Raw genomic sequence first — 17802 nt, 5'->3', positions numbered from 1 at the left:
TACAACAAAATCTGATCCGACCACAAAGTGTCCAACCTGTAGGACGCGCCACGCGTCAAGTCGCACGAAGCCAGAGCGCCACTTCCGGTTGGAACTGTCAAAGCAAAAGTCTGAGCGTGGCCAACTTCACTCAACATTTCAACACGAATGAAACAAACTGGGGAAATAAAAGGAAACCGGCCAACTACAACAATAATAGTTGGAAATATTTGTTCTCATCTCTATTCTTAAATATTTTTTACGTGTCCTGATTTTTACCTTTAAACGCCTTGTCAAAATCTATAGATTCTTTTTTAAATATATGTGTTAATTTACCCGCTGCATATGAAATTATCAAACAACAGATCATACAAGTATTAAAATAGAATGAAATAGACTTTATCAATCCCAGAGGGAGATTCTTTAACTGCATTCTATCTTATCATTATTATTACTGTCTCATATTTTCGCACCCAAAATTATTTTTCTCACCAAAACTTTGTTTAGTTAAAATTTGCCCTTATTGTTATTTCTTAAATAGATTTATTACATGTAATATGAAACATTTTGTCTTGTGCCATAAAAGTTGTTTGGTAAATGGATTTCAACTGTTGCACCATCCTAAAGTGCTTTACAGTCAATCACATTCACATTCCAGTGGAAGCTGCTTCCATACAAGGTTCTCAATCCATTGGGAGTGATTTGGGGTTCAGCTCAAGGACACTTTAACATGTGCACAGGTGGAGATGGAGAAATGAACCGACAACCTTCTGAATGGGAGACGATTGCTCTACCAACCAAGCCCATGTGGCATGGTTTAGTCAAAAGTGACCTGTTACAGATATAAAACTAAATGTAACATTGTGATATTAATCCAGAAGTGCCTTTTTTTAACTGTGTGAATTGCACTTCATTACATGTTAAAGTACTGCTGTTGAAAATACTGGTTATTGGTGACAAAGAAATGAATCAACATTTTTGACCAGCAAATAAAATTATAGGCATCAAGTAGCAAAGTAGATTGGAAATTGTATTCAAGTATGAGTAACATTATATAATTGAAATTACTTCTAACAATACTAGTACTCAAATATGTCACTCAATCACAATAATGTGAGTATTTCCAGAACTCTCTGTGACCTTTCATTCTTTGACGCTTTAGTTTAGAGGGGTTTCCCTACATCCGGTTGTTCGCTGTCAAATTAAAATTGATTTGACTAAGCTAAAGTAAGGTGACATTATTTTTGAAAGCCTGCGTGTGAGTGGCGGCGAGTGTCTAACTTAGCCGCGGAATGTGGCCCAGGTCGGGACTCCACTGCCCTCCACACTCACCGCTCCCAGCCGGATTCCTGCTCCCTTATCTCATCCATCTGCTTTACTGTCATTACACAGAGGCTCTACCAACTTTCAGTATTTTAAGAATGCTGATGATCTGCCTGTCAGACACGCTGACACTAAAAATATACACTGACCCTTTATATCCAGCTCGATCAGCCAATCAACAGGTATTCATTTGTTTCGTCTATATGGATGCATTGCAACATATCAGTCAAGAAGTATGAAATAAGAAACGTTAAAAATACACCAGATGCTTAATTGCTCTTAGAATAACTTTTATTCATCTTATTTTACAAAGAGGTCTTCCCCGCAGCTCTTGGTTACTTATTTTTATTCAATTACAAACAATCGGTTTTAATTCAGTATATGTTTGGCATGGGGATTTCAGAAAGTACCTAGAAAGCATTTCAGGCAACAATAGCAAAGAAATAACAAAAACCATTGACACAAAAGTATGTCTGTGAAATTGATGTATCAGGTGAGAAATGACAATGCTGATTAAAAAAAATAAACCAAATCAATAATGGCAGTCTTAATAATGTGAGATTTGGCCTTTGCCATCACAGGGGAGGCCCACTGCACACTGACACTGCAGCTTATTTGTATGGAGCGATGTCATCACTGAGTCACACAAGCTGTGGACCGAATCCCCTCTCTGGCCCAGGGTGACACAAATGTAATGGCATGAGCCGTGGCGAGGGCGTAGGCTGGAATGAGAGGGGTGACAGTGAAGGTACACACAGGCATGTGATTGGTGGTTTTGGAATGATGGCAGGCGGGTGGGCCGTATTTAGAAGTGTTCTCGGTGTAGGCCCTCATGAAGAAGAGGCTAAGTGGGGACACGCACAGCAACCTTGGTATGACACTGCAGTGATGATTAATATTTGACATGAAGTGATGGCAGAGATTTGAAGGAAAGGCTGTGTACTTAGCATTAGTGATCACCCTGATGGCACCGAGTGCGGTGTTGTGTTCAGTGAGATTATATGGTTTTCAGCTGGCTGCCTGTTGACCTCCAGGTGCTTTTAGTCAGAATAAGGCAGGTGCAAACTTACAAAGGCAAACACTGCTCTCTAGTGGAGAATTAGCATATAAACGCGTGAAAAAATGAGGGCATGTAAGAGCTTAGGCACTCAAAAAAACAACAAAAAAACCCAAAAACAAACAAAAATTACAATCAGAACAAATTAAGATATAAAGACATTTTTATGAAAATCTACAGATGCATCATCCATAATTTAATATAACATCATATAGTATCTGGGAACAGCTTAACTAGAAAACTGAAATCTTACAATGGGACAAGTGTGGACAAACCTCTAAGTGATCTATCAGGATCAAATCTTATCCCAATAGTGGGAACTGTAATACTGATCGCTGCAAACTACTGCATTTGATGCTTTTGATTATAATACCACATTTGGTAATATTTCAAATGTTTTCATTTTCACAAATGTCTGACAGAGCCAATAATAGAAAAAAAAGAGTCAAAATCAGGATCAGTTTAACTGTTATGTCCCATGAATGTTGAGGGCTTCAACGTAAACATGCATGGCACCCAGTGCTACAGGTGACACAAACTGTGATTTAATATCAAATGTTTGGTAGGTCAGGTGAGTAGTGAGTGTGTATCTGTAAATCGCACATTTTAGTACCAGCGTCATCAAGACGACTAAAGTGTTCACAGACCATCTTGGCCACTGTGCATCAGTAGGCGTACCCTTATATATATTCTGTGTACATTGTTTTAAGAGTGAAGAAACTCCCCTTCAGGGATTGTCCTTCTCAATCTGACTCTCTCTGCAGAGTGAGCAAACTGCTGGAGGAGAAATCTGTCCTCCCTTGAAGGAAGTGAGCAGAGGAGGGAATCACAGGCAATCAGTTGTGAGAGGATGAAACCTCAGAGCTCGTGTGTGTAGTGTGTACCGTATTTAGATGAGGTGGATAGGTGGAGGAGAGAAGGGTATACTATATTCCTGGCTGTCGGTCAAAAAAAAAAAAAAAAAAAAAGCTCCTGAAGTCTGAGCCCCCGTCGGCCAGGTAACCCAAAACCTGGAGTGGGGAGTCAGCGTGGGATATGGGGAGAGGAACAATGTGGCCCTTTGTGCAAGCCGGGCAGAGAAAACAAACCGTTTCCCCTGGAAAGAGATCATGTTCAGGCTCCATCTGAGAAGACCACACAAGGCTGATCAGAGCCCTGTCTGCTGTGAGGAGCATGGAGATGAGGAGGAGGGAGAAGAGGAGGAGGGTCACATCTGGGCACACACACACACACATACACTTTAGGGCATTGTCAGACAGGAAGAGGATCTGAGATGCTCCGTTTCAAAAGCTCACTGAACACCCACTAGCCAGCAATGCTCTTTGGTCCAAGACAAAATGTGTGACTGTGTTGTGTTCTTCCCCCCATGTTGACTTGTGATAGTTTGGCCATCTGGACTGCTTCCTGGGTTGGCACCCTGCTGGTCTACAGGCAGAGTGGCACTCTGGTGGGTTGACAGGCTGAAGGACAGGCTGGAGGGCGGTAGCACTGGCGTTGTCCACAAGAGGGCGTGGCACTGAATCTGGCACTGCCATACAGTGTTGAACAGGGAGTCTGTTCCTTCAGAGGCAAGAGGGGGAACGAAAAAAACAAAACAAAAACAAAACAAACAGAAAAACAGAAAGAGGGAGAGAGATGTTAAAGAACCTTTGTAACCTTCCAGTTCTGCCATATCTTATAACAACCTCTCATGCACTGGACGCTCATTCCTTAATCCGCCCGTTCTACATAAACACTGCGAATGAGGCTTTTTAGGCATGTCAACACTCAGATAACTGTTGCACAGGGCACAATCAAACCAAGAACATCTGGCCTCTTTTCTTTCTCACACACTTACACAGACTTTCATTCAAACGCGCATATTAAATGCAAACAGACGCTCACACACGTAAGGGCCAAACCGGGGTTCTGTACTCCCTCTGTCCCATTGCGTTTTAGTTTCAAACGCTCAGCGAATACCCATGTGGTGGGATCAGATTACATGGGGCTATAAAATATCCCAAATAAAGGCAAGGAAAACTGAGACGAAAAAACTGGCTGTTTCCTGAGGTGAAATCCTCCAGTTGGCTGCTGACTATGTCAGTGTGGGAGATTTTTTTTTTTTTAAGGAGACTTTTAACAGAGGAGACAATAGAACAGGACAGCAATGTTCAACTCAAAGCATAGAGGTGGCAAGCTAAAGTCACTCGCATACGGCAGCCAGCTCCCATTACACACAACGCAAGGCCATAAATCCGTCTGCACGACACAAGCGGCACGCTGTGATTTCTTATGTATTGGTTACTAAGGTGGTGCATAAAACTACAACAGATGACAAAGATTAAAGTGGGGCTGATTTAGAGAAAAGATAGGTTGAAAGCATCTGGTCTGCAAGATGAAGGTTAATACTGTCATTTTTCTTTATCAGAAAACACATCTGATACGGTTATTAAATTAGAGGGTTAAGCTGACAAATGGAGAGAAGAACAGGGGAGTTATACTCTCACCTCTTGTGGTATTATTAAATCAAACCCAAAACATACAGTAAAATTGTTGTGTTAATATACCAAGAGGTAGGGATGACGGTTGGTGTTAAAACCATTGTACTGTCCAATAATAAGTAAAATTAAGAGGGGTTGAGATTTTTCTGATCAAAATGGCAATTTACTGTTGCATTCTACAACATCTGCTTGGCAGTAGATATAAGTGGTAAATGGAAAAAAAGTAAAAAGATTAAAAAAGGAGAGTAAAGTAGAAAATTCATATAAAGGAGAGGGTTGAGCCAAAGTCAGAACAGGGTGTCATTATGACATGTGTAATCGGATCGTACTGGTTCTGCCCTTGTGTTTTCAAATGAAACCCCAGAGCTCCATCACAGCTCAAGACTGGCTCTTACAGTCAGACTGGCTTCACAGAATGAATGACAATCACTTCTGTCTCTACACCAACCTCAGAACGGCTTCACAGTCCACACTGCTAGAAGTAAAAGTTTGAGTTGGGGGTTGTGTTCAGATATGATGTTTTTCTTTGTCATTGTGGATAAACTATCATGTAACCTCAATGTGACATATTCGATTCACTAGCAGTCTCCTGTGCTTGTCCAAGCCACAAAAACTTTATATCTTCACATGTGCTACTTCTGTTAAAAGTTAATGAGTGAAAATCAAAAAATTTCCCCTACCCTGTTAAACAAACACTCACCCATATTTCGTTGCAAATCTGAGCCTACAAAGCAGGCAGCCATGCAAACAAAGCATTGTGACAGTCAGGTTGTGGTGGAGTGATCGGCTTTCAAAGTGACTCTCACTGCCTGTGCCCTCGACCTCCTTCCCCTGCTGTAACCTTAGATCACTGAGGAGTGCCAGGTTACTGGGATTCTCTGTCTTTGGCGCCATGCTGTTTAGTGACCATGTGTACACTGTGAGACCTGTGATTAAGCTTGCCCCATTTATATATATATATAAGCCAACGGGTGTATGCAGACAGTTTATGAATCTTAATTAAATAGTGTTTAACAATGATTACAGGGTTTGACTCTACTTGTTGAGAAGCAACACAGGAAGTTTCAGAAGAGACATTTGAAGTTCACAGAGTACATGAAAAGATTTATATCACTATCTCAGCAGATATATGGGTAAGATAAGGAGGTCCAACAGTTGTGGGCGTTCTACAATGTGCAACTCAGTGATACCAGATAATGAAAGCTATTGAGAGCAGTGCTATCTATAGGCTACCTTCCCTTACACTGTAACAGAATCTCTTACCTCCATCCTCTACTTATTCTGATCACGGATTCGTAGGCATCGCCTTTTCAGAGCTGGCTCCATGTCTCCTGGGCTGGGCACATTAGCAGGGCTACGCAGGCTGCCCTTGTCCCTGAGTTTGGGCAAGAGCAGTGGGGTGGTGGTCCCACCTGTCTTTGGTGCTGTAGGCAAAGCATAGGCATGGTCCTCATCGGGAACATGTGAGTCCTCTCCTACATCTCTGACGACTGATACGGGCTCTTCGGGCTGACTCACTGGCCCTTCAACCCGCACTGGACTAACAACAGAACACTTATTTTCTTTGATAGCCTCCAGCTCATTAACTGCAGGTTCAAGGTGAGGTGCTGGTAATCTCTGGGGTTGGGAGGAATCCGGACTGGCAGGAGTGGATGCAGAAGACATCCCATTTTGACCATGGTCCTGAGATTTCAGGGCTGAGGCATCATTCAGATGGCTGCTCTCCATGGAGCTTGTAGGGGAGGGGGAAGGAGGAGTGTGGGAGTCGTGGTGCTGGTAGAGAGTGTCCTGTGAAGGTGAGTGTGGTAGTGGAGGGGTGGGCCTGATAATGTCATGATGTCCTGATCGGTCAACCTGCATGTTTCCTGACTCCTGCAGCCCCGAAAGGTCCACCACTCCATTGGCACTGGGTTCCAGTTTCACTTTGGTTCTATATAGAACCCTTTGAATGACTTGTCGATCGGACTGCTGCTGCTGCTTATAGTCTGTCAGCATTTCTGACCCCAGGGCTGAGCAGGGGGATTCACTGCATTGTGCTCTGGGTGAAGATGCTTCACTTTGGGGTGTGGATGCCGGAGAGAGAAATGGCCGCTCCGTTTTAACCCAGTTGATGTCCTTTGTACCCAGGTCACTTAGTGAGGACAGACCTTGCATCAAAGTTCCTCCCAATTTGTTGGGTCCCACTTCAGCGATCCCTGGTGATGATGTTCTGTTAAACCTAGATCTGCTCCTGTCTCCCCCGTCTGGTACCGGCTGTATAACTCCACTGTGAGTTGGAGGTTCTTGAGCTGCTTTAGGGGGTATAGGAATCGGGACTGGAATCGGAATGGGAACAGGTAGTGGAACAATTATGGGATAAGGCACTAGGATGGTGGGTTGGGGCAGAAGAGGACTAAAAGAAGGAATACCAAAGTTCATTAGAGGAGGCATCGGGACAGGACCTCTTGGCATCATGTTTATAGGAGGTGAATGCAAACCGGGAAAATAAGCTCCTGGGTAGGGATGCATCAGTCCAGGGGGATTCATAGAAGAAGGTGTAGGGAGCTGCAGGTGAGGAGAGTGTGGAGGTCTGTGGATGGGGCTGGAAGGGGGGCCTGGATGTCTGGGAATATTGGCAAGGGGGCTTTTCAGGCCCTGAGCATGAAGAGGAGGCCTTATGAAGGGAATGGGGATCTGAGATATGGGCTTTTGCTCCGGAGGGGGGCGTAGTGGAGGTGGATGAGGAAGGGGCGGAAGGTGGGTAGACCCATCCACTATTGGGGGAGGTGGAGGAGGCTGTATGGTTCTGTCCAGGTTCCTCAGCCCGGAAACAGATACTTTGGAGGATGAAGAGGAAGTTGCTTCTGAGGGAGAGATGGAGGTGGATTCTGCTGATCCATGGATTAGTGCATGCCCTTTAGGTGAGAGGTTTCTATTACGGGCTTCCCCTGTGCTGCTGTTCCAAGACTCAGGGGTGAGCAGCTTCTGCCCAGTCACACTGCTGTCCATACGTCCCTCCTGATTGGTTCTGTTTGGGCTGGAACTGGTGCTGGTGAGAGCTGCTCGGGCTTCCCTGTAGAAAACATCCATCTTGTACTGGTTCAGACACTTGGTGCTGCAGAACTGCAGTCGTTCTTCACCAGAGCCGAAGTCCAGGTATTCTTTAGTGTGGCGAACATGTTTGCACCAATCACATACCTGTGGTACAGGAGAGAGAGACTGTGGGGGGTCAATGAAGTGACAGATTCTAGAGCCAAGTTTTAAGATTTTTACATCAAAAAAAGAAGAAATGTGACTACTCTTGTAAATCTTGTAATATTTATAGTGTATTGAACAAAAGATACATTTATAGTATCCTCTTACTCTGACATTGGTGTTTATCTTGAGCACCAGTCTGGGCGAATCCTCTGTGTGGGCGTGCTGAGGGGATCTCTCACCATGGAGATCTTCATCTCTGGCCTGACAGGGGAAAACCAGTGTCACAAACTTTATATAAACCAGACTGGAGTTCATCCTGAAGTAACCGTACCGGAATCATACTTCAGTAACGTGACACAAAATTTGTGCATCCTAGGTAACAAGAGCAAGTAAATAAATCTGTGATTAGATTTTCCTGTAATACTGGAAATAGTTTGATCTTTGATCTAAATGTCAGTACAACAAACTAAGAACAACAGACATGGTCCTACAGCCAAGTAGGGAGATAATGCAAGGTGATGTATTGTCATATTATTAATGGCCCAGCCAGTATTAATATAGGAAATTCTTCTTGATTCATGAAAGCCGATCTGCTGCCGATCTAAGTGCTCCCCCATCTCTGTGACCCATTGAGTCGTGTTGAGTTACGAAACATGAGGCAGCTGAAGGTAAGGTATGCACTGAAAGTGGACACCTCGCCCCAGGCCTCCTGGCCTTCCTCTCAGACAAGAAGCAACAAGCCAACAGAAATGCTTCCCTCCCCACCTCCCAAAAAACTAGAGGGTTTATTGCACACAGTCTGTTCAGCCCTCCTTTGTGGCTCTGTTGTTGTGTGAATAAACATGGCATAGTATAAACAACAGTGAGGAAGAAACTAAATACAGATGCTCGTCACCCTGCATTTCTGAAGCAGGTATATCTGTGTCACAGTAGAAGGTGAAAAATCATGGCAGCTCTGTGTCGTTGAAGCTTCCCTGTCCTCCTGACCGAAGCCACTTAATGGCCGGCCCCTTCTCCATTAACGTGAAACTGATACTAAGTGTCCTTCTCAAACTTTAACCTCCCTCCCACCATTCCTAAACTGCCTCCTCCACACCAACTAGGAAGTGTGTTCTTAGAGATCCTCCCTTTTTTTAAATGCCTGTAAATTAATCCGTATGACCTCACAAGATCAGGAGTGTCTGCATCTGATGATGTGAGTTCTTGCCAGAAACCACCTGATGCCTGTTTGCTTGCATGGAGAGTACAAAGTTCTGCAAATAGTTTGCATAGGCCATACATGAATATAACTGAGTATATGTACAGTACATGTACCTGAATGATGAACAAATACATAAACACAAATCTACAGCTCATCTCTATGCAAATATCACATACAGTATACGGTCACAACAACATGTCAGTGACCTCACTTACTCATGCTGATAAATATTTAATGTATTTTTCATTCAACACCAACCTTGTTGCGTTTGAAGTAAGCTCGTCTGCAGGCGGCAAAACATTTTTCACTGCAGAAGCTCTTGAGCTCTGAGCCCATGCATAGAGAGTAGCGTTTTACACCTTCCTTCTGGCACCAAACACAAACGATCTGCACATTCTGTACATCCTCAACTGCAGGGGAGAAGATCAGAGGAAAGGAGGGCAATAATAAAGTAGAATTTGAAGATAGGAATACACAGTCCAGGGCAAAAAAAAAAACAAGAATAAAATACGGTCTGTAACTCAACAGGTCAGAATTTAAGTCATTTTTGTAGAATAACTGCAACAGAAACTTGATGTTGGCTAATCACATAATGAAGGACGTTATTTATCTGGTTGAATAACATTCATATGTGAGAGAACCATAGGTTCTCTGCAGAAGATACATACCTGCAATGAACTAAACAGTAAATTACTTGATGGTGATCCCACTGCGTCTCTGTATGTGAATTTAGTGCATGTGAATTTAGTGAATATTTTGGGGTTTCACCCTGTGCCTGAGCATAGTCAATCAAAAAATGGACCGGGGTTCTTCTCCAAATCCAAGGCTCCTCTATCTATATGTCATGATGACATGCCATTTTATTCAAATCTCTGCAACTTTCAGTAGCACAAGAGAACACTGGCAAGGCTGTAGTTCCTATATTGGTTATCAAACACAGATGCCAACAACTTCACCTTTCAACTTGTTCGAAAACCATCAAATAACAACATTATGCAACATTTCTAAAACTGCCAGACAGCAAAAAAAAAAGAAAGAAAAAGTTGAGTCCAAAAAGGAACATTGCTTTTTTTTTTTTAGTTTAGATAATCTGACTTTTATTAAGAGGCCATTTGTAAAGTATTACATTGTTACAGCAACAAAGTTTTACAATGTAATTTATCGCAGATTCTTTATGCAGAGTTTTTCCTCAGAGCTAAAAGAAAAACATGAGCTATAAAGATCCCATGTTTTCAAGGCTTACAAAAAATCTATAAAAAATGAATTACACCATTGAGGGCAAAAATCTCATATAAACGGCTGTGAGTTCTAAAAAGGGCATTTAAGAAAGAAAAATTATGGCATCGGGTTACAGAAGGACATGGAGACCTGTCACATAACTGCACCTTCTCTTTACTTTTTACAGAGGTTCAATTACTGCTCAGGAGCTAATGAGGAAAAGGCTGAAACTAATACCTGCTCCATCGCCTGCAGCTGACCCTGCACTTTGACTTCTACACATAAATCATAACCCAATCATGTGTAATGTGTTTTTCTGTAAATCGTGAAAGAAGCAATGCTGGAAACTGGAATATAAAGGTAAAGAATGTGTAATGCTCCCACCTGCTGATGGCTTTATGAGAGGCACAATGACAGGCGCACTCTTGTGCTCCTTTGGGGTGGCCAATGATGAACTTGTTGAGGAAGAGGAAGGCGAAGAGGAAGGAACACTGGAGGACTCTCTCTCTCCGCTCTTCATCGCAAGTACTGAGTGGCTGACTTTGTTTTCCATGCTTTTGGGTTTTGGCAATGAATTTTCTGTAAGACAAGCACAAAAAAAACAAAACACAACAATGTGAACTTGGATTTGTGATGTAATACAATAGCAGAAACCTATACAGCACGGCTATTATGATACCATGTTGGGTTTTTTTGTACAAACAACAGATGCATCTGAATGAATGAAATTTGAGAAAGTACAACTCCAGAAGATTATGTCTGGCAAATTTGTGCTGTGACTCAATGTCTGCACAAAAACCTGCAGAACCTGTTAGATAGTGTAAATTCAAGATTGGACTAATAGTGAACTGTCGACACTTGCGCTCACCTTTTAGCACAGACACATGCTGGCGCCTTTCTCTGTAGTTTCTGATCTCATTGGCCTCTGAGTCTCTGAGATCAACCTTGTCGTATCCGTACCACCCCAGGAGCTCGTTCATGGTGCTTTCGGCAAATGTCTACATGAGAAAAAGAGGAAAACAAATCACATATTAACGTAGTGTGTAAGGGGATATTGTAACTGAGCTGCAGTCAGCCTGTGAAAGGGAAACTGTGAGTACACACTGGGTTATTCGCGGAACTTTTTATCCTATGTTAAACATAATCAGAGCTGGCTACTCTGAATAAATGTAAGGGATTCTTTCTCTGCCCTAGCCCTGTTGAAGAAATGAATAGGGGCACAGTGGAGTACAGTATGACGCGTTTTCCATGATGTATTCAAGTTGTTTACCCTTACTAAATCTGAGACGGAAAGGTTTAAAACCTAACACCAGTGTGAAATCTATGAATCATCCTTTGTTTATCTCTGTTAATTGGAAAAAAGCAGGGGAAAAGAAAACTGTTCTCCACAGATGGGATGTGTGGTCTCCTTTTTTTTTTTATTACGACCAGATGAAAAAAAAAAAAAAACCAAAAAAACAACACAAAGGTCTCTCTCTTTATCCACCCACCTCTCTCTGTGGCTTTGGAGGAACCGGATTGGAGGAGAAACTTGATCCAGAACGGGCAGAAATCAGAGCGGGACACCCTACACCACAGCGAGGTCCCACGGTTCTCGGAAATGCCCCACTCCTCTCTCTGCGTCTCTCTCCAATGTCCACCACTCTCTCGCTCTCTCTTCAGCTTTCCCTGTCCCACCCCTCACCTCTTTTTCTCTCCTATGCCCCCTCCACCTCCCATCTTCACCATCCTCCCCTCCATCCCAGCACCTTCCAGCCCTGACACCCGACACAGCTCTGCCTCTCAGGTTTCAACCTTTTCCAGCACAGCCAGTCTGCTGTGGCGGTGGTGTTGTAGTGCTGTAGTACTGACTGCACATTCTTTCCCCTGCTTTCCTCACTCCGACCTCTGCTCTGCACTAGGGCCTCAAAGAAATGGATCTCTCCCCTTGCTTGCTCACTTTTCTGCTGTGTGAGTGTGTGTCTGGGAGAGTGTGTGGGTGAGTGCAAGCAGTGGTATCATATCCAGCTAAATATGCCTAACGATGATTAAAGTTAAGTATCCGGTGTCTGGTGCTGCGCTCGGGTCTGACGTGGAGGGAGTAGGTCCGAATGTGGTGTTGAAACAGATGTATTACAGAGACAACAGTAGGACAGACCTCAGCTGGGCTTGAAATTAGTTTGCTTGCCATCCTGGCTGTCTTTCATTTACTCTTTTAGCTCTTTTGGGGGGGGGGGGGGGATTTCCATCATTTCACTCATTTTTACAGTGTACATCTCTGAAATGTGTCATTCTTGAATATTCCCCCTCGTATCAGTTTATGTTATCATGGTGTTCTTCACGTGGTTGACAACTCAGTGTCACTTTGTCTTTTTCTTGCTAAGGAAAGACGGGCAGGTTTTCTTTTTCGGCACCCACCCCTCCACTTCCCACAATGTTGTTTTTGTTTCTTTTTGGCAGTTTAGACAAACATCTGCTTTGTGAGAGTGACAAGCCATATCCCAAACCACAGAAAGAGTTGCAGCCAAAGGCAACAAACTGGGGCCGACCCTGAGATTCGGCCCAGGCAGGCTTACATCAAGCAGGGATAGCATTTCACATGTTTTGATTAAAATTAGTTAAGATGTAATTCTACACCTCCCATGGATATCAAACTCTACAATCCAAACCACTTACTCAAAAAAGAGCACATTTGCTCTCTCACGAAAGGCCAGAATCTCCCCCTAGAAAACAGCTTGTCTTTTTAGATTTCACTGCTTCAGCTTGAAGGAGCCTCGGATATCCCTTACCACCACAGTCAACAGTCTCAAATAGCCAGTGTCCAAACCCAAACAAAGCAGCAAAGCAGACAATCCACGGATTACTTTCCATGCAGTAATAGGCTCATAATGGTGGGAGGGGAAACATGCCTGTTACTGTGATTTCACTTATTATTGCCCGTTCGAGGTTATACTTTAACCCAAAGAGCAGAGGAGGGTCTAAAAGGATCAGATCATTTGCGTGAAATCACTGTTATGATAATGTTGGCATTATTTGAATCGTACTTGAATATTTCAGAGTTTTCCCACTCAACATTATTTAAAGAAGAGAAGCGCTGTTTGACTCTCTCTCGCTCTCCCTCTACCATGCAAGCAAGCCTCTGTGGTACATCAAGTGAGCGCACCGCAGGAGCGGGGAAGAAGTGACGCACATCTGGATCTCCGCTGGACATCCTTGTGTGCGCGTCCAGCCACAGCTGGCCTGACATGGCGTCACCGCGAGCCAAAGGTCACCCTACTCTGTTACCAAACTAACAATTCTAATGAACACGTCCTGTGTCTGTCTGTCTCCGTTGTATATTCTTTTTCTTAAGTTCACATTGAAGGATGTTTGTTGTCCACCAAAGAGTGAAAACATTCAAAAGCCCAGCAATTTTATTACATCTGCTTTAAAATCTCAGTAATTACTATTTGCAGCATCAAAACACAAAGAGGGCTTTCATTGAAAACAAACAAAGTATGCGTGCAATTATTCCCCGAGTTGTTTTGTGCGCAGTCGACTCGCTGCGTAAAAGGACGCTGTGTGCGTAAAGTTATCACTCTCAATAACGCTTCTCTCTGGATAAAAATAAAATAAAAAACATATATACATACATATTAGTGGTGGCACCAAAACCTCATACTCACTTTCATCTCCTGGTTGATCTCCCTCTTTACGGGGTGCGCGGGTTTCCTGCTGCGTTTATTTTCCGGTGGTCTCCCTTTCTCCATCTCTGGCATAGTCCCGGTGTGGCTGGATCCAATCCGGATCAGTGTAGAGTGTCAACTGGAGGAGTTTTAGAGGAGTCGCTCAGAGTGAAAGCTGTCACTCCCGGTGACAGCGGCTGTCATTCCCGGACGTCTGAGTCCCTCATTTGGGGCTTCACACCAGTCGAGTCCACTGAACATGCGTGAACTCCAGGCTGGAGGCTCTGCAGCTGAACAATCCCCACTCGGTACGCCTCACTGCTGTCAAGTTTCCACCGACACACAAACTTTATCTTCCTCTTAGGACTTTCAAAGTACAGGCTGCCTATGGTTGATGTGGTTGTTTAGAATGTAATTTAAGAATGAAATAAAGATAGCTTCACGTTTACGTATGTAATTTTTGACATTGCGTTTCATTTTATTTCTACACAATATCACTGTGTAAATTGGAACGATCAGGAAGAAATATGAGCCATTTGTAATTTTGGGGTTCATGAACTATGGTCAGAATTTGCTAAAACGTTGATATAAAAATAGTAGTCATACTTTTATTTAATGTTTTCGATTACATACATCCCCATTGACGTGTCAAAACAAAGATCTTTTTTTTTTGCAATGGAGACCCAGCCAAGGGAGCATCAAGTAGGCTACAATTATAAGATTAATTGTAATTACATTGTAGAATTGTAAGTAATATTGTAAATACAAAGTAGAGGCCCCAGAACAAGGCAATGTGACTGAAAGTGACTCACCAGCTTCTTAAATTCAAAACATAGCGAGCTTCTTCCGCGCCATATTTGTGAGTGACTGTTTAGCGTCTCGTTTTATTATGAAAGGTAAATCACCTGGGTGCCGGTCTAATTTACGCGCGCTCCATGAAGGGAGGACTCTCAGATTTGATGTAACCCAACACCTGGCGCCCACCCCTCCCAAATCTCAACAGATCCATTTCATAAGGAATGCAAAGACTGTGTTTTATCTGAGGGGACACAGTACAAACACTGTCTGTTATACTCTTGTCTTAAAATAAAGAGATGAAAAGAGCACTGCGAGTGAAATGATACCGTGGCAGAATGTGAGGAGCTTTCTCTCTTATGGCATCCGTTTGATCAGTCCCTGTATGTGTGTGGGTACGCGCGGATGTGTGTGCGCAACGACCACATCACAAACACCTGAAATGTCCACATTTGGCCCCCGAGCTTCCCCAGCCGGAGGAAAAGTACCAAATGCCCGAGGGCAGGATCTCCATCCAGGGAGTGTTGTGTGTGTGTGTGTGTTCCTGTCTCCGTGCGCAAACAAGGGCTTCAAACGTAAACATTTGTCCTATGGTTGAGAGCCAGAGAATTTATTAGCCCTTCCAGATCATGTTGCTCCACTGGCGTTGAAAGTATGGATGATCTAATTGCACAGAGTGGGCCTATGTAGACATAGTATATGTCAGATTTTTACACAACTTTCATCACTCACACAATTTCTTTCCTCTTTAAAATGGCCCTATTTATTATAGCCTAAATGAAAACCAATAGGGTTTGTATTGCAGTGCATCCTCAAAAGTCTCCTTCTTGGAAGGCTGACTGAACCCCATGCAGAGAGACAGACAAGTAGACAGACAGGCGGGACAGGAGGGTCTGTTTTAGAGCCTCTTTCCTCTGTCTCCCGCCTGCCTCGGTCTGCTCTGGTAGGAGGAATCCAGGGTCCACGCTCGTGTAAACAGAAACCCGAGCCACATGCGCAAGGCTTGGGTTTCGCCCCCTCGTAGACCCGCTGATGATACCTGATCCGGCCCGGCTTTGGGAACAGGGCTTATCTGATGCCTCACAAAAGGCCCCTCTCTGCTGCTCTTCATAACAGAGCACATCTGGTGCCTCTGCAGGGAGCGCTTGTCCCTTCAGGTTCCTCTGGGGGTGAAGGCGTCTCACTGTTCCCTCTGAAATCCACTTACACAAATGGCAGAAGACGAGAGACAGTCTTCAGGTCTAAAGTTACAATCCCCAACATCTGGACTGAATCACAGAAATTGGCCACTTTATGTACGATTGCTTGAAATATTGTACACGGGCTCATGATTACAGTCAACACAGCCTACAATTTCGAAGATGAAAATGTTGATGTCTGTGCTCAGCATTAATACCGGGATACAGTGTGATCCTCTTGTGGTTTGGAGAGGCAAGTTTCCACCGACAGAGGGCGATGGCAACCCGTATAGAGTGGGTTCATTGTATCAGAGAATAGACCCCGGTGTTTCCCCTGCCTCAGATTTCAAGCAAATATAGTCACGATGAGGACACAAGTGTCTTGTGACTGAGACGTGTAACATAGAAAATCACTTCAGATACAATTGTCATAAATCTGATTCGGATTATACAATAGCCAAGTTCAAGGGGACATCTTCTGACAATGTGTACTCAATCAATCAATCAATCAACCAATCAATCAATCAATCAATCAATCAATCAATCAATCAATCAATCAATCAATCAATCAATCAACCAATCAACCAATCAATCAACCCATCAACCCATCAATCAATCAATCAATGCAATTCCCCACATGACAAACACATATTTCTTTCAATGGCTAGTAAGTAAATAAAATCATCAGAAGTGAATAATGATGGTCTGAAAAAGATAACTATTTATTTATTTATTTATTTATTTATTTATTTATTTATTTATTTATTTATTTATTTATTTATTTATTTATTTATTAGATTACAATATCCTGGGCTCCAGCAGATATCGTGACTGGTGTGCTGTTGCCCACACATTTCTTACGCTCTTTTTTAGCTCCTCTAACTTCCTAAGAGCATGGGTCCTATCTCCGAATTTTTCCTCATTAATCTTCACAAGTCAGAACTTTTCAAACAAATTGTTTCTTAAATGTTGTGTTGATTCTTTAACGTGTCCTCTACTCTGCTTTGTGTGCAAATGTGATTTTAAGGACCACAGAGCAGGGGCCTTCAGTCTCCACTTATTTCCTATGGGGCCTCCACACGTTTGAGAAACACTGCTACAGAGAAACGAGACGGCAGTTTTATGTCAATTCACTTGTTATTCACTTGTTGGAATTTCTAACATACTATATTTGACCGGTAGGTGTCACTGTTGTCAAACGTGTGCAGGTGTGTTGTGCAGATGAATTCAGTTGTTGCCTGTAATGTTAAGCATGTTTCCCAAGAAGTCATGCCCATGAGCAAGGCATTCAAATGCATGTTAAGCCAGAAGGTTGGGGGTGGCCGGGTGGCGTTCAGAGCCTATGGAGCATGCGCAATCCTTTTTTTTTTTTTTTTTTTGGGGGGGGGGTTAAAAAAAAAAAAAATGTATATATATATAATAAACTGAAATCGAGGTTATGACGAACATGATGTCATGTCGAGCACATGTGATGGAACAACTTTACATTAACCTGTTACATGTGTGTGTTTGGTTTCCAGCATGCCCGGGGCGCTGCTTGCGCCCCAGAGGCTGCGTCACAGACCTGCAGCTCGTATAAAAAGCTGCGTCTGATGCTGCGTCCACATTAGAGACAAGCGGCGTCTGTGGCAGCCTCATCCATCTGGCCAAATTTACTGCAAAACAAACAAAAAAACACCAAAGGGAAAAAAAAAGGAAAGACATTATGTCGAAAATGACGATCTTTCAGCTGGGAGTGATTGTGTTCGCC

General features: G+C 43.2%; 1 protein-coding gene across 2 annotated transcripts; it reads right to left on the bottom strand.

Moving 5' to 3' along the window:
- Positions 1 to 1581: 1581 nt before the first annotated feature.
- Positions 1582 to 14346, bottom strand: LOC308143691 (sine oculis-binding protein homolog). 2 transcript variants are annotated; one of them, XM_080514575.1, is made up of 7 exons: positions 14080 to 14346; positions 11304 to 11433; positions 10820 to 11014; positions 9476 to 9627; positions 8182 to 8277; positions 6103 to 8037; positions 1582 to 3919 (listed from the first exon to the last, which is right to left on the bottom strand). In XM_080514575.1, the coding sequence occupies exons 1-6, from the start codon at positions 14170 to 14172 to the stop codon at positions 6112 to 6114; spliced, it is 2592 nt and encodes an 863-aa protein (XP_080370701.1). In that variant the 5' UTR covers positions 14173 to 14346; the 3' UTR covers positions 1582 to 3919; positions 6103 to 6111. The 2 variants fall into 2 exon arrangements, with proteins under 2 accessions (XP_080370701.1, XP_080370702.1); XM_080514576.1 differs by having other exon boundaries at positions 6103 to 8016.
- Between the last annotated feature and the right edge of the window lie 3456 nt (positions 14347 to 17802).

This window comes from Blennius ocellaris (assembly GCF_963422515.1).
Source record: "Blennius ocellaris genome assembly, chromosome: 18".
Lineage (NCBI taxonomy): Eukaryota > Metazoa > Chordata > Actinopteri > Blenniiformes > Blenniidae > Blennius > Blennius ocellaris.
The sequence above is the reverse complement of the archived record's forward strand: the minus strand, read 5'-3'. Positions and strand labels throughout refer to the sequence as shown.

Bases quoted from the DNA above. Each gene is read 5' to 3' on its own strand.
- LOC308143691 (XM_080514575.1), bottom strand. From the start codon at position 14,172: ATGCCAGAGATGGAGAAAGGGAGACCACCGGAAAATAAACGCAGCAGG. The intron at 9,628-10,819 runs GTGGGAGCATTA...TCTCCCCTGCAG, and splicing joins TCTCATAAAGCCATCAGCAG to TTGAGGATGTACAGAATGTG. The intron at 8,278-9,475 runs GTTGGTGTTGAA...TTCCCCTGTCAG, and splicing joins CTTACTTCAAACGCAACAAG to GCCAGAGATGAAGATCTCCA.